Source organism: Lampris incognitus, chromosome 1 (assembly GCF_029633865.1).
Source record: "Lampris incognitus isolate fLamInc1 chromosome 1, fLamInc1.hap2, whole genome shotgun sequence".
In the NCBI taxonomy this organism is placed as follows: Eukaryota; Metazoa; Chordata; class Actinopteri; order Lampriformes; family Lampridae; genus Lampris; species Lampris incognitus.
The window spans coordinates 51,617,907-51,641,491 of record NC_079211.1 but is presented as its reverse complement, the minus strand read 5'-3'; the positions used below and the strand labels follow the sequence as shown (position 1 = coordinate 51,641,491).

At 49.0% G+C, this 23,585-nt stretch overlaps 1 protein-coding gene across 1 annotated transcript; it reads right to left on the bottom strand.

Annotated features, from left to right (window-relative positions):
- Positions 1 to 4,037: 4,037 nt before the first annotated feature.
- On the bottom strand, positions 4,038 to 21,763 carry fnta (farnesyltransferase, CAAX box, alpha). Its single transcript, XM_056281611.1, has 10 exons — positions 21,625 to 21,763; positions 20,719 to 20,804; positions 18,560 to 18,674; positions 17,023 to 17,127; positions 16,595 to 16,721; positions 15,662 to 15,810; positions 11,445 to 11,507; positions 10,100 to 10,265; positions 9,334 to 9,501; positions 4,038 to 4,317 (listed from the first exon to the last, which is right to left on the bottom strand). Exons 1-9 carry the CDS (start codon positions 21,750 to 21,752, stop codon positions 9,334 to 9,336), a joined length of 1,107 nt encoding a protein of 368 aa, XP_056137586.1. The 5' UTR covers positions 21,753 to 21,763; the 3' UTR covers positions 4,038 to 4,317.
- Positions 21,764 to 23,585: the final 1,822 nt, after the last annotated feature.

Here is a 23,585-nt window from a genome sequence, read left to right as displayed (position 1 = left end):
ATTAGTTAGGCTAAAGTTAATTAGCTAAAGTTAGATATTGTGAACTGCCAAATGTTAAGAGGTGACAGAGAAACAAGTGTCCCCACTTTCTCAGGTGAAAACTGACTTTATGTGATATTTGCCCAGCAACTTTAGACATCGCCCATCACGAGGTTTAATGCGGTTAACAAGATGTTCACATGAGGAGTTAATTGCATAGGAGTTAATACATGTTAATTAACAGCTATGAGGTGACTGAAGAAAACAGGATGGAGTTTTGCTTTTCTTCTTCCTTTCTTTTGCTTCTGAAAGATTGACTTGTCCAGGGTGTCTCCCCGCCTGCTGCCCAGTGACTGCTGGGACAGGCTCCAGCATCCCCGCGACCCTGAGAGCAGGATAAGCGGTTCGGATGATGGATGGACTTATTTGGGATGTGGAGTCGACATCTTGTTTTTGAATTCCCGTTTCTGTATCCTGTTCGTGGATAGTGCTAGTGCACTTTGGGGAGATTGCGCTCATAATTAATCTTTGGATCTGCTCCAGTGACTTGACTTCTGACACCAATGTAGCGAAATCGGGGGGCAGGGGGGCAGCCGGGAACCGCCGCAGCCGGGTCTCCCGCACCACGGGCGACTACGTTAACCAGTCGACTAAAGGGTCCGACCCAAGGGCTAGCAAGTCTAGTCCTTCGTGACCGTTACAGAAGCTTTCAGGAGACCCACGAGGCTTTAGAGTAGAACTCCTGCTGAACTTGGGGGACTCTCGTGCCTTGTTTTAGCCATATCTTTGTGTCCAGCCTGGTTCAGTGCTGTCACAAATGAGCCCGACCTGATGCCATGTACCCTGGACAGCACCATCACATAGCTTAGACCTGGATGGCAGTGGACTTCATACCAACAGCTAATGGTCTAAATCCCAAACGTTTCTCTTGTAAAAACGATACTCCTTAAACATTTCCACCCGGCTCGGGATCCTAGCCGAGACCTTCAGATGGAGGAAACAATGCCAGCTAGATTTGCTCTGACGCAGAACGGCAAGTTCTGAAGATGAACTAGGACACCCATCCCGAAACCAATTCTCTCTTAAATCAATACTCCAGCTTGCAAAACCCCGTGGTCTTGCCCCCTTGTGTCCGAGACAATCAGTGTGTTTGCGCCATCTGCTTGGATCGGGTTGATCTTGTTTGTTTTTGTCTCTAACTTATTATGGGATGTTTATATTTCCACCCCTGTTTTATCGCAAGCAATGTACCACTTGCACAAACGTTTCGGATAACCTTGGATTTAAAACAAAAACTTTTACTGGACTGGCCTGTTTAGTCCTGATAACGAGGCTGAAATTGTTTTTGATTTTCTCTGGGAACAATAATCCACACCGAGGGCCAGAAGGACCGAGCCACCACAGCTGCAGTTGCATCATTGTTGTGGTCAGGTTGGTTTTGTGTGCGTGTGTGCGTGCGTGTGTGTGTGTGTGTGTGTGTGTGCGCGCGCGGGACGCGCTGCTGACGTCTGGCTCTGTACTTCACAGCATGGCCGTGTGTTCCGCGGTCCTTACGGACCTCCTGCCACGTGTCTTCAGGCTTCCACACATCCCCAGCGAGGGGGCACCACCCACCCACCCAGCTCTGCTACAGGAAAACACATGCAGGTCCCTGTGCCTCACATCCGCCCTGCCAGACCGACACTAAACCCACCGACCCAGTAAGACCTCAACACGTGAACATCACTGTCAGCAGCAACGCTTTGAAAATGAGGAACTTAGGAAAGAAACCAGTCAACCCCAAATTGCTCACATCATCCATCACTAATATGGTCTTTAAGAAGGTACAATTAAAAGTGTAAAGCTTTTGATGAGCCAATGCAACTTACTAGAATACACCTGCCAGGTGTCCCCTGACATCAGAAGGACACGTGGAAGTGACCTTCAGACCTTAACGCGGGGCTTGGTCCTGTCAGAAGAACGGCGACCTGTGTCGACATGAGTTGATAAGACAGCAGGTTAGAAAAACCAACAAGTGGCTAAAACACCCTCGACAAGGTCCCATCATCCACTGCGCGAGTTTGACGACTTCGGGTTTGGGTTAAATAGACTTTTTATTCACATGTAGAAATGTCAACAGCAAACATCCCAAACACAACATCTGCTTTTCATGATTGGCAAGCTGGGCTGCGGCGTCTAAAAGGCCTTCAACCTCGCCTTCGACACTGACTCTAATCCTGCGACGTGGGGATGTGGCGCTTTAATACATCGATCTGATGGATCATCGAGCTACAATAAACTAGCGAGGGGTCAGGCAGATGGAGTAAGAAAAGAGAGAGAGAGAGAGAGAGAGAGAGAGAGAGAGAGAGAGAGAGAGAGAAACGCCATGATAAAGAAGTAGGGTCGGCTCAATGTTGAAATGCGCTGCTGTTCAGTCCCTTTCTGCAGAACTTACTGGTTTGGAAATTCTCCCAGTCCAAAGTCAGCGGCTGCCCCCGCGGCGTGCCGCCGCTCCGCCTGCAGCGGCGGCACGCCGCGCGGCTGGCCGGGGAAGATGTCCTCATACGCGGGCGGTAATTCACCGGGGAGCGGGTGCGAGAACGGGTAGGAGAGGTTGAGCTCCGGGTCCGCGGGGGAGTAACCCGGCAGCTCGATCGACGGGTGTCCCCCGCACTGTACCTCGGCGCCCGTCTCGTCGAACACGTTAAAAACATCCAGACTGATGTAGGAAACCGGCTGGAAATTGGCGGCGGAGGAAAAGTCCTCGTCCCGCTGGAAGATGAGAGCCGTGCTGCGCCGCCGGCGGCACCGCCTGTCCCTGTAAACCTGCGCCGCCTTGTAGCGCTTGATGACCACCAGGTTCATGAGCCCCAGCACGCATTCCAGCGTGCTGAGGACCGTGGAGAGGACCAGGCTCCTCTGATAGTCCCTCAGCTGCTCGCAGAGGGGGCTGACCGCCGCGGTGCGGAGGCAGTAATGGGAGTATTTCCTCTCCACCAGGGAAACGGTGTCTCCGTCCACCACGGCGCCGGAGAAGGCGGTGAGGAGTCCCAGCAGGAAGACCACCACGCCAGCCAGCGACAGGTTCCCGCAGCCGGGCTTCCCCGAGCAGCACAGCAGCCCGGAGCCCAGCAGCATCTGGCCCGTCCCCACGAGTAGCCCGGAGTAAAACGCCCCGGCCGCCGAGCCCAGGTGGAAGTGCGCCTTCACCACCGAGCCCAGAGACACGCATCTGAATCCGACGACAACTTCGCTCAGGGCGCACGCGAAGAGGAGGGTGCTGGTGAAGATGGTACACAGTCCTTTTCCACTCAACCTCATTATATTCCTCCTCTGCCTCACTCCATCCCGCTCCCTCCTTCATCCTCCTCCTCCTCCTCCCATCCTCTTGGAAGCGCCTTCGGATTGTGACATGACGCGCCGGTTGCCTTTCTCCGTTTCAAAAAAAAAAAGGGGGGGGGGAAGAAAAGGATGATCTTCGCCTCGGCGTTAGGTCCCTGTTCGCACCCCCCCCCCCCGCTCCGGAGATGATGCGTTAATATTCAACGGGGTAAACGCGTCCGCTGCTTATTCACACGCACCGCTGCTGGTTATCAGTACATCCACATTGACTGGAAGGCGCAGACCGCTGCGACGCTCCTGTACCCCCCCCCACCCCCACCATCACCCCCCATCCACGCAAATAGAGAGGAAAAGTTGTGGTCCGTATGGAGAGCCTGCAGGTGGTCAGACTCACGTGTTCTCCGGGGCGGGGGGGGGCGGCTGCTGGAGCCTGACTTGACCCATAGGCCTCGATGCCAACCTGGCGTGTCTTCATCAGGGGGAAAAGCTGATAAGTGAAAGACAGCAGAGCCCACGTGTCGGAGGGTGTGAGGGTGGAGCGACGCTTCACATCGCACCGCCGCGTGTGTAGTCGGTGCCTCCGTCAACACGCGCGGGTGGACAAAAGCAACGGATGAAGAAAAACAAAACCCGAAAGATTCGGGACCAGTTCAGGAGAAACGGCCGCTTCTTCTTGCACTGCAGGGTTGTCCAGTGGACACAGCCCAGTTGAATAGACCACAACCCGAGGAAACGTTCATCAGCTGTGCTTTATTGTATCAACAGTGTTTGTGTGGCGCGTTTAAACAACGACCGACAACGTGAACAACAACAAACACAAGCCGAGAGGGCAGGGGAATATATTATAAATACAATTTGACCACTCTTGAATTCCATAAAGGCTGCCTGTAACATGTTCCATTACATATGTATAGATCCTGCGGTTCTCCATCAGGTCCTCAGCTGCCACCAGCTGTTCCGGTCAGGGGTGAGCATCAAGTGAAAGCAAACCAGCAGAACTTGGAGGAACCTGAGGACCTGAAGGAGAACCACAGGTTTAGTCTCGTCCTGGGTTGTCAACTGAGATAGAAAAACAGGGAACTGTGCCGGTCTGGGCGAGATGATCCGATCACGTGCAAAAAGTTTTGTTAACCGGTGAAATCAAACAGGAGTCAAACACGACGCGTTACAAACAGTTCAGTGCAGTAAGACACGTGTTCAGGGCCGAGACCCTCACAAGTGTTGGACGTCACTGAGAAGGACAGAAGACTATCATCAGCATAGCAGTGAAGAGTGAGGTTCGCTGATCAACGACATGGCAAGAGGCTGAAAACTACATGACGGTTTGTGTCGTAGGCCGTGCTTCACTCAGCCAGCTGTGCCACTGAGCATTTACTGCAAACGGCTTTCATAAGACATCCACGGTAACACTGAGAAGGACCGTTTTAGTTTTAGACTGACCAAGAAAACCAGGTTACAGTTTTTCTAAACTAGTATTTCTCATGAGGAAGTAATCCTAACAAGTATCATGTGCAGTCTATTGGTTGGCGTGGATTGCTTTGACACAGCACTCCTCGAGGCCGCGCTATGAAACAGTAACAGTGGGTGAAGGCAGACCTTGTGGAGGACTGAACGGTGAGAAAGAGGCTTAGTCAGCAGAGATCGAACATATTGAAAAGGCTGGAAATGCAACAACTCAAAAGAATGCCATTCACAAAGAAGCGGGCGGGCGATGCCGACCGCAGCCGGACTGTTTTAAAGAACCGTTACATCAACAAGTAGAGAAACTGATACACAACTTACATAAAAGTCCTATGAGGAACGACACTACTGTCCAACACCCCCCACCCAGCATCCACCGGGACCAACCCCTTCCCATCCTTACTCGATGCTCAGAAACAAGACTGGTGTGTGTGTGTGTGTGTGGGGGGGGGGATCCTTGGTGGGCGGGGCTACTACAATAGACAAGAGTGGTTGTTTGGGATCTGTGTCTCTGTACATATGAGCATTCAGTGCTGCATATGGCGAAGTTCAACCAGTGGGTCACAATGTTGGCAGACTTAGAGGAAATACGCGCACACATTTTGAGATTTCATCCAGGACTTGGGTCTTTCAGTGAAATCAAGCTGTAGGCTTCTTCAAAGGGCTCCTTGCATGGTGAGACCTCATGTTTTTGCAACTGCAGATGAAATTTTTCAGCACACACACACACATCAATCCCAGCTTTCACATTCGGACCAGTAACAACAGAAACTGCAGAACAAACAAGCTGAACGTGCCGGGCGTTTTGGTTCCTTCCGTCTATAGCTTTAGTACATCTACACACACTGAACTTGCAGGCATGTTTATATGAATCTGTTTTGCTAGACTCGTCTGGGGTCTGAGACTGGGTTAGTTCCGAACACTGGCCGTGATAACCAGGCGCTACGGGTCCTGTTTTTAAGTTTTGCTCATCGTGACCAGCAGGGGGCGCTGCCGTCTATATAATGGACACATTACGTACAACGGAAACCCGACTGAGGCCGACCCGTGATTTGAAATGTAGCAGGCATCTCGTCATCTCCAGACAAGTCAGCATGATGGGCCTGGCACCGTTCCTGCTTGGCGACTTCCTCGCCTGCCCAACAGCCTCTTCATCACACACAGGACTGTCAAGGCCCTGACGACAAAAACATCAGTAGCTATGGAAATGTGTTTCTAAGGAGGGGAGATCTGCTCTCAGAGCTAATTAGATCATCAACCGTGTTCTTTATTAGCCATCATTGCACTCTTACTCTGCTGCGATCACATTTAAGGCAAAGGGGGCAGTATAGAAGATTGTTTACTCAGCTATAAACATACGGATGATGACTAAATAAAAGTCAAATCCCGTTTCATCTGTTAATCTTTCTTTTTTTGGGGGGGGGGGGTTCTCCCTTTTTCTCCCCAATTGTATTTGGCCAATTACCCCACTCTTCCGAGCCGTCCCGGTCTCTGCTCCAACCCCTCTGCCGATCCGGGGAGGGCTGCAGACCACCACATGCCTCCTCCCATACACGTGGAGTCGCCAGCCGCTTTTCACTTGACGGTGAGGAGTTTCACCAGGGGGGACGTGGCGCGTGGGAGGATCACGCTATTCCCCCCAGTTACCCCTCCCCCCGAACAGGCGCCCCGATTGACCGGAGGAGGCGCTAGTGCAGCGAGCAGGACACACACCCACATCCGGCTCATCACCCGCAGACACGGCCAATTGCGTCTGTAGGGACGCCCGACCAAGCAGGAGGTAACGCGGGGATTCGAACCGGCGATCCCTGTGTTGGTAGGCAACAGAATAGACCGCCTCCTCCGCTTCGTCTGTTACTCTTTCGTCCTTCCTCGTGTCAGAAAGTGAAATGTGGGGAACAGCAATCAGTACAGTGTCGGTTGGGCCCGTCTCTCGGTACAGAAGAAAGTGCAGAAGTGCCTGAAAGCAGCGGTCTTCTGAAGGACAGGCTAGGGCAGGAAGTTATGAGCATCATCGCAGCAGCAGCATCACTGTGGCTCCACACGCCAGAGGGAAACACAATCGTCCCCGTTCTGCAGCCAGGAAACGCCTCCTCTGCAGCAACAAAGCAGGTTACGCGATATCAATCTGGATGAGCAGAAGCTCGCATCTCCTGAAAGCCACTGATCAGAAGATGCAGTATGATGCCCTTCTTTCTTTTCATCCCCTCATCTCTGGCCACTCGGCAAACGCATGTGATTGTGTAGTTAAACAGTTTGATTTTTACCGTCTCTGGTAATATTATGCAACAACAAAAGGCTGGTCGTCCAAAGGCTTGCAGTTAATCTGCTGCTTGGATTTACACGAGCGTCTTAACGGGCTGCATGATAACGCCCCTTTACATGTGGACCCACGAGGGTTTCTGCAGTCTGTGTACACGGGATGAGAGCATCTTATGTCTCCACAAATCCCACAGAAAACAATATTCAGGTTTCTCATCAACGGACTGTTTTAAACTTAAACGTTAACGTACAGAAACTCCAAAAAACAACAACAACAGTTATCCGCACAAACACTCTCATGGGGATCCATTATTCAAGACTCACAACACCGGGACTGCTAGAAAACTCACCTACCTTCTCAAGTCTACACAACCAACGGCAAACAGCTTGGAGCCTACTCAGAAGTCCACAAGGATAAAGGTATACTAGGTGCTTATTAACCGGTTTATCTACTTCCAGATGTATGAAACAACTGAACTTGTACACTTACCCATCACCGCCCCCTGGCCGCTGTATTTTGGGCACATCTACTCAACACTGCGAGGTCAACGTAGGGATGCACCAATAACTGTCACTGACAATGTCTAAAAGTTTCTTTTGTTTAGCTTTGTAGAACAATGAAGGCTTGGACTTGAGCTTTGTTTGGGGTAAAGAGCTGAAATTCATTCACGCTACACCCTGAAGAGCTACATCCCTGAAGAGCTGCACTTCTGAACTTACTGAGACCGATAGTAATACTTGTAATTACTCTAATTTATTTTTGATTCTGAGATACTTTATTGACCCCGTAGGGGAATTACTCTCTGCAGTTAACCCATACTAGCTGTGTAGCAAGGAGCAGTGGGCTGCTGCCTTTATGCTGCGTCCAGGGACCAACTCCAGGCCTTCTCGCCATGCCTCGGTCAGGGCCACAGACAGGAGCGCTAACCCTGACAAGTATGTCTTTTTTATGGCAGGGGAAACCGGAGCACCCGGACAAAACCCACCGTAGTCACGGGGAGAACATGAAAACTCCACACAGAGGACCTGGGATGACCCCCCCCAAGGTTGGACAACCCCGGGGTTCAAATCCAGGACCTTCTTGCTGTGAGGCGATAGCGCCAACCACTTCAAATCCCAGAGCTCCATTCAAAATAAGACAAAGTTGCCAATGTCATTGTCAGCACCTGTCCCGCCACCAAAAAAATACAAAAAGAACCCAAGGTTTGACCTGAGTTTTAGCTATTGATGTAGCAGTAACTGTTGGGCAAGGTCCTCTATAAGCTTGTGTGGCCATATTTTCTTGTTGGCCACAACTTACCTTGTTCTTCAGACTCACTACGAACTACCTGCATTATTCATCCATCCATCCATCATCCAAACTGCTTATCCTACTCTCAGGGTCGCGGGGATGCTGGACTCCATCCCAGCAGTCATTGGGCGGTAGGCAGGGAGACACCCTGGACAGGCCACCAGATCATCACAGGGCCGACACACACATTCACACCTCGGGACAATTTAGTATGGCTGATTCACCTGACCTACATGTCTTTGGACTTTGGAAGGAAACTGGAGCACCCGGAGAAAACCCACCGCAGACCCAGGGAGAACATGCAAACTCCACACAGAGGACGACCTGGGATGACCCCCAAGTTTGGACTACCCCGGGGCTCGAACCCAGAACCTTCTTGCTGTGAGGCAACCGTGCTACCCACTGCACCACCGTACCTGCAGTAGTCTGTGTATTTGGCTACTATTGTGCAAATGCTATGAGCTGTATCACGTTCCTCAAGAACGTTCTACCTGCCCGTAGCTATTAAAATGAGGAACTACAGAATTTACGATTTAAATATTTCTGAACTACCTCTTATCTTAAATACACCAGCAGAGGAAAGTATCAAAAAAGACGTTTGATTGAATGTAACTCTCAAGGATTGTAGCTTTAATGAGAAACGAAATAAGACTAATTAACTTTTGTTGAATTTCGGACGTGTTACCTGCAGCTTTTGATGTCAAATTTTCGTCCTGGGGGAACTTTTCCATTATTTTAGCTCAGTATTGGGTATTAGGCTGGCATGACAGATGAAGATGCAGAGAACAGGAAGAGATGGAAATGGATGTAATAGTAAGTAGTAGTAGATTAGGTTAATGTCAGTCTTGGTGCATTCCTAACCTTAGCCATTCCATGTTGTTAATTGCTCCAACAGAAGTCATTAATTAGCATTACAGTAAACTCAAGCTGCAGCTGCTGGTTATGCTAAGAGGGATGATGATGACGATGATGATGCAGTGGAACAGTTGGAGCAGAGCTGGCATTTGCCTCCTGCACACCTAGCTCAGCTCCTGCTTCCCACATGCCGGGGTCGCAGCCTGTTCTGGACTGTCGGCCAGGGGTTCGCCAGAGGCAACGGGTCGATACTTGCTCTCCAAGGATCGCGCAAGAAACAGCCAGTACTCTCTACGGATGGTGTCCTTCTCCTGAGCCAGGAGTTCACAGATCTTCGGAGGAGGGAAAAAAAAAAGTCAAGGTCAGCGGCAGAGTTTTTGGTTTTAGCTTTAATTTGTTCATAAACAGCTGTAAATGTATACTGCAAGAAAACTGAACATTGTCTATCATCATCCACTACCCAGGATCCCGTTTCCTCTACTGATTCCCAAAGCATGCATGGACTGGGGATGCACTTGATTAATGTAAATAATATGTGCATAATGCTCTGTGATGTAGCCCACGCAGCTGTTTTACCTTGCAAAATGAGCTGCAGTGGGGCCTGTTGGACTGTGTGGGGTGGTTTATGGATTACAGTTCTTTTGAATTATACATATTGATTACATTAACAAAAAAGTCGAATCTCACTTGAAAACATTCGCTGTTAAGTACATAAATAGTAGTACTATCATGTGGTGACCAGCAGAGCCCACTTGAAATTCCTGAAGCCATGTAAAGACTCTAGTGAAGAGGCTCGCACAGTGACATCAAGGATTAAAGTCTTGCCAAACCTGTTCGTACTGCAAAGAAAATAATACTATGTACAGCACAGAATTATTCAAGCGCCGTAACAGCCTTAATCATTAGGGTTTTGTTTTTCTTCACATTTACCTCTAGTGCCTTGCTTAACATTTCCTTCTGGTTGCTGTTCTCCAAGGCGTCCTCATAGCTATCGACGAGAAACGCTAAGAGGTAAGGTGAGCAGTGAGTCTCCTTCAGCTCCAGAACCTGGTCCAGTAAGCCTGGGTGTGTCGATAAGCCCTTATCCTGCAGGATCCTGGGATGAAACCAAGAAACGGGAGAAGGGGGGAGAGAAGGAAGGGGGTTGTCAGTCAGTTTTAAGATCTTTACCATTTCTGCCAGCTGATTCTAAGCATGCCTACACTTCAGTGTGCCATCGCAGATTGCCGGCTACGCTTTTTTTTGTATCTCCCAGTGGCACACAGTGTTGAACATCAGCACTCACTGTAGCAAAAGCGACAGTACAGTGTTGAACATCAGCACTCTCTGTAGCAAAAGCGACAGTACAGTGTTGAACATCAGCGCTGCACTGGAGCAAAAGCAACAGTACAGTGTTGAACATCAGTGCTGCACTGGAGCAAAAGCAACAGTACAGTGTTGAACATCAGCACATCAGTGCTGCACTGGAGCAAAAGCGACAGTACAGTGTTGAACATTAACGCTGCACCGGAGCAAAAGCCACAGTACAGTGTTGAACATCAGAACTGCACCGGAGCAAAAGTGACAGTACAGGGTTGAACATCAGCGCTGCACTGGAGCAAAAGTGACAGTACAGGGTTGAACATCAGCGCTGCACTGGGGCAAAAGCGACAGTACAGGGTTGAACATCAGCGCTAAACTGGAGCAAAAGCGACAGTGTATAGCAACATCAAAATTCACCTCCACTTCCTTTAAAGAAAAGAAAACGCGCAACCAGTGTTTGGAACGCAAGCATGTTTTAAAACAAGGGATAGAGGGGGCATCTGGGTGGTGTGGTGGTCTATTCTGTTGCCTACTAACACGGGGATCACCGGTTCGAAGCCTCGTGTTACTTTCGGCTTGGTCGGATGCCCCTACAGACACAGTTGGCTGTGTCTGCGGGTGGGAAGCCTGATGTGGGTATGTGTCCTGGTCGCTGCACTAGCGCCTCCTCTGGTCAGTCGGACCGCCTGTTCAGGGGGGAGGGAAACCTGGGGGGAATAGCGTGATCCTCCTGGGTGCTACGTCCTCCTGGCGAAACTCCTCAGTCAGGTGAAAAGAAGCGACTTGTGACTCCACATGTATCGGAGGAGGCATGTGGTAGTCTGCAGCCCTCCCGGATTGGCAGAGGGGGTGGAGCAGCGACTGGGACGGCTCAGAAGAGTGGAGTAATTGGCCAAGTGAGACACCCTGAGATTTACATATGCACCATGACTTTGTGGAATGCTGTTCGCCCTTCAGCTGCCTCACAACTTACCCCTTCAAATAGTTCCATGCGCTTTCATTGTGAGGAGCTTTCCGGATCTGACGGAGACAATACCTTGAACAAAGAGAAAGATGCGTAGGATCAACTGACTCCAAGAGACAGATGGGATGGGGTGACACAGATTACTGCAGTGACAAATTCTAGTACACAGCTGAGTTTGTATTTAACGTGAAGTTATTTGTCATCTAATATCTGGCCTCAAATTGAAGATTTTATCAAATTATTAATGGATGTGATTTTTTTGCAACCCAAACATTATTCCAAATAGGCAGAGTAGATCTCCTGGTCTAACATTTTTTTTTTGTGTTCCCGTACAGTCCACCTACACTTGTTCATCATTGTTTTGAACCAAAAACAGATTTTCTTTTACATATTTACAGTGGCAAGAAAAAGTATGTGAACCCTTTGGTTCTTACCTGGTTTTCTGCATTCATTAGTCATAAGATGTGATCTGCTCTTCACCTAAGTCAACATGTCTTGATGCGTGCTCAATAATCCAGGCAAGAACACCAAAGTTTGAACCAGTTCATCTGGATACAACGTTTACTGACAGATACTCAGAAGTTACTTAGACGGGAGTCCGCGGTGGCGTAGCGGTCTAAGCATCGGCTTGGTGTTGATGCAGTTGCCCACTGGGGACTGGGGTTCGCGCCCCGGTCTCGTCAGATCTGACTATGGCCGGACTCGGTGAAGAAGCAATCATTGGCAACGCTGTCTTCGGGAGGGGGGCGGAGTCGGCTTGTGTTCGTCATGTGAATGCGTCTCTGTGTGTGTCGGAAAAACAGTGGTTCGGCTTGGATTCGCCTTGTCACGAAAGTGGGGAGGCGCTTTCCTTCGAGACTGCCGGCCGGAGAGATGCAGTTGGCGAACGCATGCAATACGAGGGTGGGTGTTTGAATTAAAATAGGGATCAATTGGCCACTAAATTGGGAGAAAAAAAAAAAGAAGGGAAAAATCAGAAATAAATTTAAAAAAAAAAAAGTTACTTAGACGAGTGACGAAACATATCGGTCAATAAATTATTAAGTTTAAACTAATCAAGTTTCCTTTATTAATCCCCTTGTGGAAATTCAGTTACTGTAAATTAACTCATCCTAGCTGTGATCTGTATAGCTGGGAGCAGTGGGCTGCCGCCTTGATGCAGAGCCCGGGGAGCGACTCCAGTTCTTTTCCCATCGCCTTGCTCAGGGGTACAGACAGGAGTATTAATCCTAACATGCATGTCTTTTTGGGGTTCGAACCCAGAACCTTCTTGCTGTGAGGCAAAAGTGCTAAACACTGGGCCACCGTGCCACCCAACATGTGCATATGGTAGACTCATGAACAGAGCTGTTAACCAGTTCCAATGATTCCTTCAAGCCTTCAGCCCTGACTCTAGGGTTCTGGTTTAACTCACTGAGCATTCCTTGTTGTGCCTTTGGAGTCCTCTTGGCTGGGTGCCCACTTCTAGGGAGAGTAGCCAGAGTACTAAATATTCTCCATTTACAGACAATTTGTCTAACTGTGGACGGATGAATATCTAAACTCTTGAGATTAATTTGTAACCCAGGTTAACAATGTTTGATGGTGGGTCTTCTGAGATCAAGGCATGGCTCACATCAGCAGATGCTTCCTATGAATAGCAAACTCAAATTGTTTGAGCATTTTAAAAAAAGTCAAAGTAGCTCTAACCCACATCTCCAATCTCATTTCATTGATTGGACTCCAATTAGCTTTTGTTGAAGTTATTAGCCTAGGCCTAGAGATCACATACGTTTTCCAAGCTACACCATCTACTACTACTACTACTTTCGGCTGCTCCCATTAGGGGTCGCCACAGCGGCTCATCCGTTTCCATTTCTTCCTGTCCTCTGCATCTTCCTGTCACACCAGCCACCTGCATGTCTTCCCTCATCACATCCATAAACCTCCTCATTGGCCTTCCTCTTTTCCTCTTTCCTGGCAGCTCCATATTCAGCATCCCTCTCCCAATATACCCAGCATCTCTCCTCCACACATGTCCAAGCCATCTCAATCTTGCCTCTCTTGCTTTGTCTCCAAACCGTCCAACTTGAGCGGTCCCTCTAATATAATTGTTCCTAATCCTGTCCTTCTTCGTCACTCCCAGTGAGAATCTTAGCATCTTCAATTCTGCCACCTCCAGCTCCACCTCCTGTCTTTTCATCAGTGCCACTGTCTCCAAACCATATAACATAGCTGGTCTCACAACCATCTTGTAAACCTTCCCTTTAACTCTTGCTGGTACCCTTCTGTCACAAATTCCAACCTACACTGTGACAGTATTAAATATGGACAAGTACAATACAATAATTTATAACTCAGTCAACGAGGACGTACAAGCCAGTGCATTCTTAGTGCCGGTCCGAAGACTGGATAAATGTGGGGTGGGGGGGGGGGGTTGCGTTAGAAAGATTATTCAGGGTGTCCGGGTAGCATAGTGGCCTATTCCGTTGCCTACGGGGATCGCCGGATTGAATCCCCGTGTTACCTCCAGCTAGGTTGGGCGTCTCTACAGACACAAATGGCCGAGTCTGCGGGTGGGAAGCCGGATTGGGTGTGTGTCCTGGTCCACTGCACGAGAGCCTCTTCTGGTTGGTTGGAGCGCCTGTTCAGGGCGGAAGGGGAACTGGGGGGAATAGCGTGATCCTCCCATGCAGTGGCGGCTGGTGATGAAAATTTCGGGGGGGTGCAATTTACTTTAGCGCAGTACACCTGACAGCTGCTTTAATGTCCACAGTCAAAGAGTTATTAAGAAGGACAATGTAGTCTATAGATTTGATCAGGGTTCGTAGATGGTGGATGACTGACAGTCAAGACGAGGCATCGTGGTGGGTGTGAACATGATTGACAGCCACGAGAATTGTCCAATCACATTAGATCAAAAACCATAAAAACAATACCAATTCGCTGCCAATAAAAGTGGGCGTGTCTGGGGCGGCACAGAACTGCGCCCCATGGAAAATCTGAAGAAACCAATCAGACAGCAGCCTCAGGTCACCTGCTCATCACAAGTTTGAAGGCTTACATAAGGTATGGTTTGGCCGGCGCCCCTCACCCAGGAAGTATATGTATTCAGACAGGAATCAACCAAATATCATTTGGAACCAATATTTAATGCTGCTGACAGGCGCTCACAGACTGAAAACACTTTTATTTCATCATTATTTGCATCATACAACTAAATTATATTTAACATGTTTAAGTAGATTTTCGTCTCTTGATGTCTGAAGAGGGTGGTGCCCCAGCAGCCTGTACTGGCCAGCCGCCACTGCTCCCATACTCTATGTCCCCCTGGTGATTAGCCTCACTGTCAGGTGAAAAGAAGCGACTGGTGACTCCACATGTATCGAAGGAGACATGTGGTAGTCTGCAACCCTCCCTGGATCGGCAGGGGGGGGTGGAGCAGAGACCGGGACAGCTCGGAAGAGTAGGGTAATTGGCCAGATACAATTGGGGAGAAAAGGGGGGGGGGGGGCAAATAGATTTCCATACTGGTTCAGTCGAGGCTCAGGTTACCAACGACCACTACCAGTACTATGGGCCAGCAGGGCGCCAGTGGAAACTATGTTACAAAAACAAGAGAAGGATGCCAAATATGGAGCTGCCAGGGAAGAGGAAAAGAGGAAGGCCAAAGAGGAGGTTTATGGATGTAGTGAGGGAGGACATGCAGGTGGCTGGTGTGACGAAAGAAGACGCAGAGGACAGGAAGAGATTGAAATGGATGATCCGCTGTGGCGCCCCCTAACAACAGCAGCTCAAAGTACTAGTAGTAGTACACCACAACGATTTGTGTGTTATTAGTTAAAACAGATTACATGAATACAGGTAATTCCAATGGGTTCACTTACTTTTTCTTGTCACTGTAATGGTCCTGGCCAATTTCAACTGAAGTCTCTTAAATACATAAAAGTACGTCTTCAGAACTTCTTCTCGTAATCCTCTAAAATCTCTTGAGAAATTCAAGAAATTGCCAGTTTGATCACCTGTGGTGACTTACAGCAAAAAAAGTTCTACCTAAGGTCTGAAACGGTATATCCTCATTAAGACAATAGAGACCACACTATTAGGTTAGTGTTCTGGATAGGAAACACAATTTGACATCTTGCATTTGTCCCTGTCGAGCATAAAAAGTGTGTGAGAGCAGCTACCAAAGCTATGCTGAAACCACTTTGCCCCCCAACCTCTCAAGTCTGACAGCAAACACTTACTGAACCTCTCTTTCCAGTACGGCCGGGTCGGAGTTGCCTGTGGTGTGAACGATAACAAAATGTCTCTGGTTCCATGCCGAGTTGTTCCTCACATCTTCTTCCAGGAGCTTTTCCACAAATTCCAGTTCATTGTCCCACAGGTTGTATTCCTGAATAGTGGTTAAGACAAGAGGTTGGTCAAGTTCTGGAATTAAGTAAGGTATCGTTCAGGAGAAAGCTGTCCTGGCACTGGTTATAATTAGCTGTCACTGGCGCAAAAAATACCGACGAACATTAATCAAAAGTTGGACCAGAATGGCCCTCAACCAGCAAAATAAAGAAATAAAACAAGTGGGGCTGAAAGGATATCGCACAAATTATACAACCCAGCCAAGGAAGGTGTCAAGCTCACTGGCAGAAAATCAAAATAGTGTCTTGTTTTTGGAGGGTTTGAAATGGGCCAGGTTAAAATTATTAGACTATGTGGGCGTCCGGGTAGTGTGGCAGTCTATTCCGTTGCCTACCAACACGGAGATCCTGGTTCGAATCTCCGTGTTGCCTCCGGCTCGGTCGGGTGTCCCTCCAGACACAATGGGCCGTGTTCCTGGGTGGGGAGGCTGGATGTGGGTATGTGTCCTGGTCGCTGCACTAACGCCTCCTCTGGTCGGTCAGCGTGCCTGTTCGGGGGGGGGGGGGGGATAGTGTGACCCTCCCACGCGCTATGTCCCCCTGGCGAAACTCTTCACTGTCAGGTGAAAAGAAGCGGCTGGTGACTCCACACGTATCGTAGGAGGCATGTGGTAGTCTGCAGCCCTCCCCAGATTGGCAGAGGCGGTGGAGCAGTGACCGGGACGGTTCGGAAAATAGGGTAATTGGCCAAGTACAATTGGGGAGAAAAAGGGAGGGGGGGATATTAGGCTAGAGATGAGCACCACAGCGAGATGTGACACCTACCTGGATGACCCACTGTCTGTGCTGCCAGGCGTGGTAGTTCTTTGCATCTTGACTTAGAATGTCTGCAATGAACTCCAGTTCATCGGAGGGATCGTTCAGCCACTCTACCACCATACGTCTGTGATGCCTTATGTTTGGAAAACCATTCACATTGGACCACATTTTGATTAAGTGGTTAGTGGGCTATGCCTCTCCCTCCCCTGCTGTGTTTTATTAATGTTTTTTTTTCCCCATAACTGTTCTACCCATCAGTGAACTGCCACCTTCCCAACATCTCCATTCTAAAATAGATCCTTGGTTTAAACATGCATACACAACATGTGCAAATATTCTAAACCATAATAATTAAAGCTTAACATCATTTTGTGTATCATCACAGGAGAAAGCAACAATACATGGACGAAGGCTTGAACTTCATCTTCACTCACCAGACTTGGTAGTTCTTGGGTTGTTCCTCGATGATGGCAGTAATGTACATCATCTCCTCCCTCAGGTCCTTCTCCAGGGCCTGCAGTAACACACGCCTGTACTGCCTGCAGTTGTTCAGAAATACACATTCTGTTGTATGTTTCGGTCAAACGTAACAGGACACAATCCTTTCATGGCTTAATGGACATCAAACTACCATGAACGTGACATTTTTACAAGTGTACTGATATTCAAAGCCATGATCTTGAAGCATTTAAGGACACCTGTGGGTCACTGCTGGTAACCGTATGCTTTTTGACAACTAAACCTCAAAGATCCCACAGTTATTGTGCAAGCACCTGCCCAAGTGCTGAACAAAAAGACAAGGTTGAACACCAGGTTTAGCAGCTGTCCTTGTCATATCTATTGGTAAAGGTCTTCTACAAATTTAAGCGTGCCCTCTCTGCACGACAGCAACAAGAATTTCGGTTCTCCCTCAAACCTGCAGCAACCGTACTATTTTGCATTTGGCTGCTATGGTGAAGTTGTAAAATGTAATACACTATCATCCATCCATCCATCTATATTATCCAAACCGCTTATCCTGCTCTCAGGGTCGCGGGGATGCTGGAGCCTATCCCAGCAGTCATTGGCCGGCAGGCAGGGAGACACCCTGGACAGGCCGCCAGGCCATCACAGGGCAAAAAAGCTATTCCTGACAATAACGATTAAACTATTTAACTATAAAAATACTCGCAATTTATATACTCATCGATTAGCTACTGTCCTAAATACACCAGCGACAGTATATCAAGCGGATATTTATTGGCATTGTAGAGCTTCTGGATTATAGCTTTAAAAGATTCACAATGCGCGACTATAGCTGACCGAGACTGGAATCCCACCACCAGAGCCACTTGACAGACATCTATCCATCCATTATCTGAACCGCTTATGCTGCTCTCAGGGTCGTGGGGATGCTGGAGCCTATTCCAGCAGTCACTGGGCGGCAGGCGGGGACACACCCTGGACAGGCCACCGGGCCCACACACACACACACCTAGGGACAATTTAGTATGGCCGATTCACCTGACCTAAATGTCTTTGGACTGGGGGAGGAAGCCAGAGCACGCGGAGGAAACCCACGCTGACACGGGGAGAACATGCAAACTCCACACAGAGGACGACCCGGGATGACCCACCAAGGTTGGGCTACCCCGGGGCTCGAACCCAGGACCTTCTTGCTGTGAGGCGACCACGCTAACCACTGCACCACCGTGCCGCCAGCCTTCTTCTGTGCTTCTGAAATTGTTTTTAGATGATCAATATTTCATGGAAGCCGATTTCAAGGTTCAAAGCAGTTATCTGAACTGACGCCTTATCATTTCGTACAATTGTAAGATTCCCGTCATATTTGCAGCTTGGGTTCATTTTAAGCCAATTACAAATGTCCCAAATAACAGACAATACAACTTATCTCGTCACGTTCGCTACTGTAGCCACCTTGAGGAAAGAAATGTCGCAAACATTTCGTTTTATTCCAGAGAACAGGCTTACCATACTGTATAATTTGCAGCGTTGAGCTCAATGGCGTCCGCCGTCAAGGCAAACGCTCGGTCACTTCTTTCATCATTCTTCAGCAACGCACGGAAATAGTCGTAAACATCTGTAACTGTGGCAGAAATGAGGACATTAGATATGAAGACGACAGCTCTGATGGTCACCAGTTGTCAGCCTGTTGTCCTGCAAACGATAACTCATTGTTCTTTAACCACTGACAAGGCACGCTAAACTGTTTGTAATGTGAGGCTTACTGAGAATAGTTTTTATAACTCAGGGCCCTGAACAGCCACGTGAACTTTTATCTGTTCCATAGTGCATATTGTATACTGAGTTTTAACTGAACAAATACTAATTAAAGTGTTGTATAAAGAGTGCTTTATAAACAGGGCTTTGCCCGTGACATAACTGATGAATCACAGCATATTTAAAAAGTCCGTGGCTCTGACAAGCGGTGTTGATTTGTGAGTTGTTGGTGACCTGTCAAGCTCTAGTAAGTCTTCTGTACCCATCTGGTTGACATTCTGAACCCAGCCACTGAGGATGCACAAGCCAGTGCATTCTTAGTGCCGGTCCCAAGCCCAGATAAATGGGCAGGGTTGCACCAGGAAGCGCATCTGGCGTGAAACCTTTGCCAAATCAAATATGCGGCTCATAAATCAGATTTCCGTACCAGATCGGTCGAGGCCCGGGTTACCAACGACCGCCACCGGTACTGTTGGCCAGCAGGGTGCCGGTGGAAACTATGCTACTTTTGGGTGAAATTTTGGGGAGAACATAGCTAGGCAGCATCAGATGGTGGTCTGTAGGATGACTCCGCAGACCAAGAAGAGGAAGAAAGTGAAGGCAGAGCCAAGGATCAAATGGTGGAAGTTGAAGAAGGAAGACTGTTGTGTGGAGTTCAGGGAGAAGTTAAGACAGGGAGGAGTTGCCAGATGGCTGGGCAAGCACCACAGAAATAGTGAGGGAGACAGCTAGGAAGGTAGTTGGTGTGTCATCTGGACAGAGGACGGAAGACGAGGAGACTTGGTTGTGGAACAAGGAAGTACAGGAAAGTATACGGAGGGGGAAATCTACGAAAAAGAAGTGGGATAGTCAGGGATGAAGAAAGTAGACAGCAGTACAAGGAGATGCGGCGCAAAGCGAAGAGAGAGGTGGCAAAGGAAAAGGCATATGGTGAGTTGTATGAGAGGCTGGACACCAAGGAGAAAAGGACTTTTACCGATTGGCTAGACACAGGGACCGAACTGCGAAGGATGTGCAGCAGGTTAGGGTGATGAACGATAGAGATGGAAAAATGCTGACAAGTGAGAGCGTATTGAGAAGGTGGAAGGAGTACTTTGAGAGGCTGATGAATGAAGAAAATGAGAGAGAGAGAAGGTTGGATGATGTGGGGAGAGTGAATCAGGAAGTGCGGTGGATTAGCAAGGAGGGAGGGAGGGCAGCTATGAAGAGGATGAAGAATGGAAAGGCAGTTGGTCCTGATGACATACCTGTGGAGGCATAGAGGTGTTTAGGAGAGATGGCAGTGGGGTTTTTAACTAGATTGTTTAACACAATCTTGGAAAGTGAGAGGAGGCCTGAGGAGTGGAGAAGAAGCATACTGGTACCGATTTTCAGGAACAAGGGTGATGTGCAGAACTGTAACAACTACAGAGGTATAAAGTTGATCAGCCACAGCATGAAGATATGGGAAAGAGTAATAGAAGCTAGGTTAAGAGGAGAGGTGACGATCAGCGAGCAGCAGTATGGTTTCATGCCAGGAAACAGCACCACAGATGTGATGTTTGCTTTGAGAACGTTGGTGAGAGGTATAGAGAAGGTCAGGAGTTATGCGTCTTTGTGGATTGTGAGAAAGCACATGAAAGGGTCCCGAGAGGGGAGGTGTGGTATTGTATGAGGGAGTCGGGAGTGGCAGAGAAGTATGAAGGAGTGGTGCAGGATGTGTATGAGGGCAGTGTGACAGTGGTGAGGTCTACATCAAGCATCGGCCCTGAGCCCTTTCTTGTTTGCAATGGTGACGGACTGGCTGACGGACGCGATCAGACAGGACTCTGTGGGACTATGATGTTCGCGGATGACACTGTGATCTGTAGTGAGAGTAGGCTGCAGGTTAAGTAGAGCCTCATCTGATTGACATTCAACAGCGTCCTTACACTTTTCAGAGTAAGCGATCTTCACAACAGGATTCGGTCCATCGTCTTGGGGGACAGGTTCTACGTCTTCCCATTCTTTTCGATCTCTGAAACAGAGAAATCAGGGTGTAAATTCATCTTACCGGCTGCATTGCCTACTATTCTTCACAGGGAAAGTCGTGATAAAAGTCATTATCAACTACGGTTCATTGCCAGGCCACAATTACATTAACAAAAAGCTCCATTCTGACCAGTGAGTCCAGCCTCTCCTCGGCTTAGCTCAAACAGCTGACAACACACACCAGCTCCCTGAAGCTGGACACCAACTACACAGAACAGATGACACGTTTCCGTCGTCCTTACTTCTCTCAAGCTGGCCTTCCAATTTCCAGTGGACTTCAAGTAAAGGCTACTTAACGTTCAGGATGGCTAGGGAGCAAACTGCAAGTGCACCGAGTAGCCAGCCCTACTGGCCAGCAGCCCTACCGGCCAGTAGCCAGCCAGCTGGCAGCTCTACCGGCCAGTAGCTCTACCGGCCAGCAGCCCTACCGGCCAGCAGCCCTACGAGCCAGTAGCTCTACCGGCCAGTAGCCCTACCGGCCAGCAGCTCTACCGGCCAGCAGCCCTACCGGCCAGCAGCCCTACCGGCCAGTAGCTCTACCAGCCAGCAGCCCTACCGGCAAGTAGCCCTACCGGCCAGCAGCCCTACGAGCCAGTAGCTCTACCGGCCAGCAGCCCTACCGGCCAGCAGCCCTACGAGCCAGTAGCGCTACCGGCCAGTAGCCCTACTGGCCAGCAGCCCTACGAGCAAGTAGCCCTACCGGCCAGCAGCCCTACGAGCCAGTAGCTCTACCGGCCAGCAGCCCTACCGGCAAGTAGCCAGCCGGCCGGCAGCGAGAGTTAGTTTAAAAGTCGCCGCAGCGGTACCTGTAGAAGACATATCGGAACGGGTCGCTAGAGTAGTCCGCTCCGGAATGTCCCTCGACCTCCATGTCTAAATCGTTCTCCTCTTTGCGTTCTGCCGCTTCACTCGAGGGCTCCTCAAGTCCAGACATGGCGAACTGGCTAGCCGCTAGCCAATTAGCCTCCGTAGCCCGGGAGCAGCCGATGACGTCACATCCGGTGTGGCTTCGGCTCGACTTTGAAACGAGGCGAATGTACCGTGTGAATTCGTGTAATTTTTTTGTGTGGTAAATTCCACACACACACAAACGCCGATTTACAAAGGTCCCCCCCCCCAATTTATTGGTTTCTTACACGAATTTAAATAACATAAAAAAAGTAACAGCCATTAAGGCGTACAAGAGGAACGATACGACTTGCTCCTTTTGTCTCTCTACTTTCTTTTTGTTGGTACGAGTTGTTTGCTCATTTGCATAATCCCCACTAGATGTGTTTTGCAATTATTATTCATTCAAAGTCCTTCCTAACTGTACCGTTTGGTGGAGCACGTCTGTCATATTTGTACAGTTCAATATTTTGCAGTAAAGTGTTATTTAAAAACAATCAGGTGCATTGGGACCTACTGGGTATAGTGAACGTGACCTGAGGAAGTTCAAATTACTGCAACAAAGTGACAAAGAGCCAACGAGCCGAATGGTTACTCAGTTCAAGACCTTCAAGGCCTCGGTTGTAAAATCCGTTCTCTTCATGGAATAAGGTCTTCTTCCGACTTGTTCTCCTGATCACACAAGGCTCTTCATCCGATGAAGACAACTGGACGAGGAGGCCATCAGAGTTCATTCGTTTTACTGGTGAAACAGAACAGGTCTTGCAGCAGCAGGTCGACCAGGCTGAGTTCTGGAAAGAGGACGGGGGTTTTACCATGGGGCTCCTCCAACCAGTTCAGCTGCTTGGAGGACTGGAACCCTGATAAACTCGCGAAGAAGAGAATGAAACACGAATAAGAGAAAAGCCTCTCATAAATAAAGTGTTCTTCCAAGACTCCGCCGTGAAGTCAGCGATATCCTAGAACTGGACCCGAGGCCGAGTCTTGGCATTGCGTGTGTTTGTGTGACTACATTTGATCTGAGCTCCTAATTTGTGTGCCAAGGAAATGGTCACTGGTTGTAGAACAGAAATGCCTGTGACGTCTTGGTTCATATGGTTCTGGCACAGCTGCCGTGTTGCAGACTTATTACTTTACTCAGACCTTCTTAAAATATGCAAAAGCCGACCTCACATAATCCTGGATAACTACGGAACCCGTCACACACCAGGAGCCCTTTTAAGGTTTGAGAAAGGGGGAGTACTATCACTGGGCCCCAAGCAACAGCAGGCCCCATAGATTTACAGATGTAGCTGCACCATGATTGGGGCCCCAGAAATCCTAGCAGCACCTGTCACGGACCACGGCAGAGCAGAGCAGTGGCCTTCAGTCACTCGACAGAACTGGGACTTGGCTCACGCCTTAAAGACTTGAGAGAGATGTCTCTGTGGACCAGTCGTTGTCCGTCCATAACACACAGCACCTCAGACGCGCCAGCGGTCCAGTTTGGATGGAATTTGGGGTAATGCTGCACCCCGCCACTACTGTGGCATTTCCAAAATAACGATTGGTCCAAGACGGTGCCCCCTGCACGCCACACAGACCGCAAACGACACAATCACATCCTCGCCACTGCAGCCGGTCTTGAAATTAGACACGTGCGCGTCTCCAACCGGAGCATTTTTGCCTCTCGGAGCAATAAGATCTGCCCACTTACAATATGTTGCCATTATTAAGAGTTAAAACGGTTTCTCTGGGTAAAAACACTGGGAAGGAGGGGCAGGTTATAACCCCTGGGTTGTCACACACCAAGCCACGGGGGCACTATCATTCACAGGGAGGCAGAATGACATTAACTGCTGGTTTATCAGTTGTTTTTAATGGTATTTTTATGCCGTCG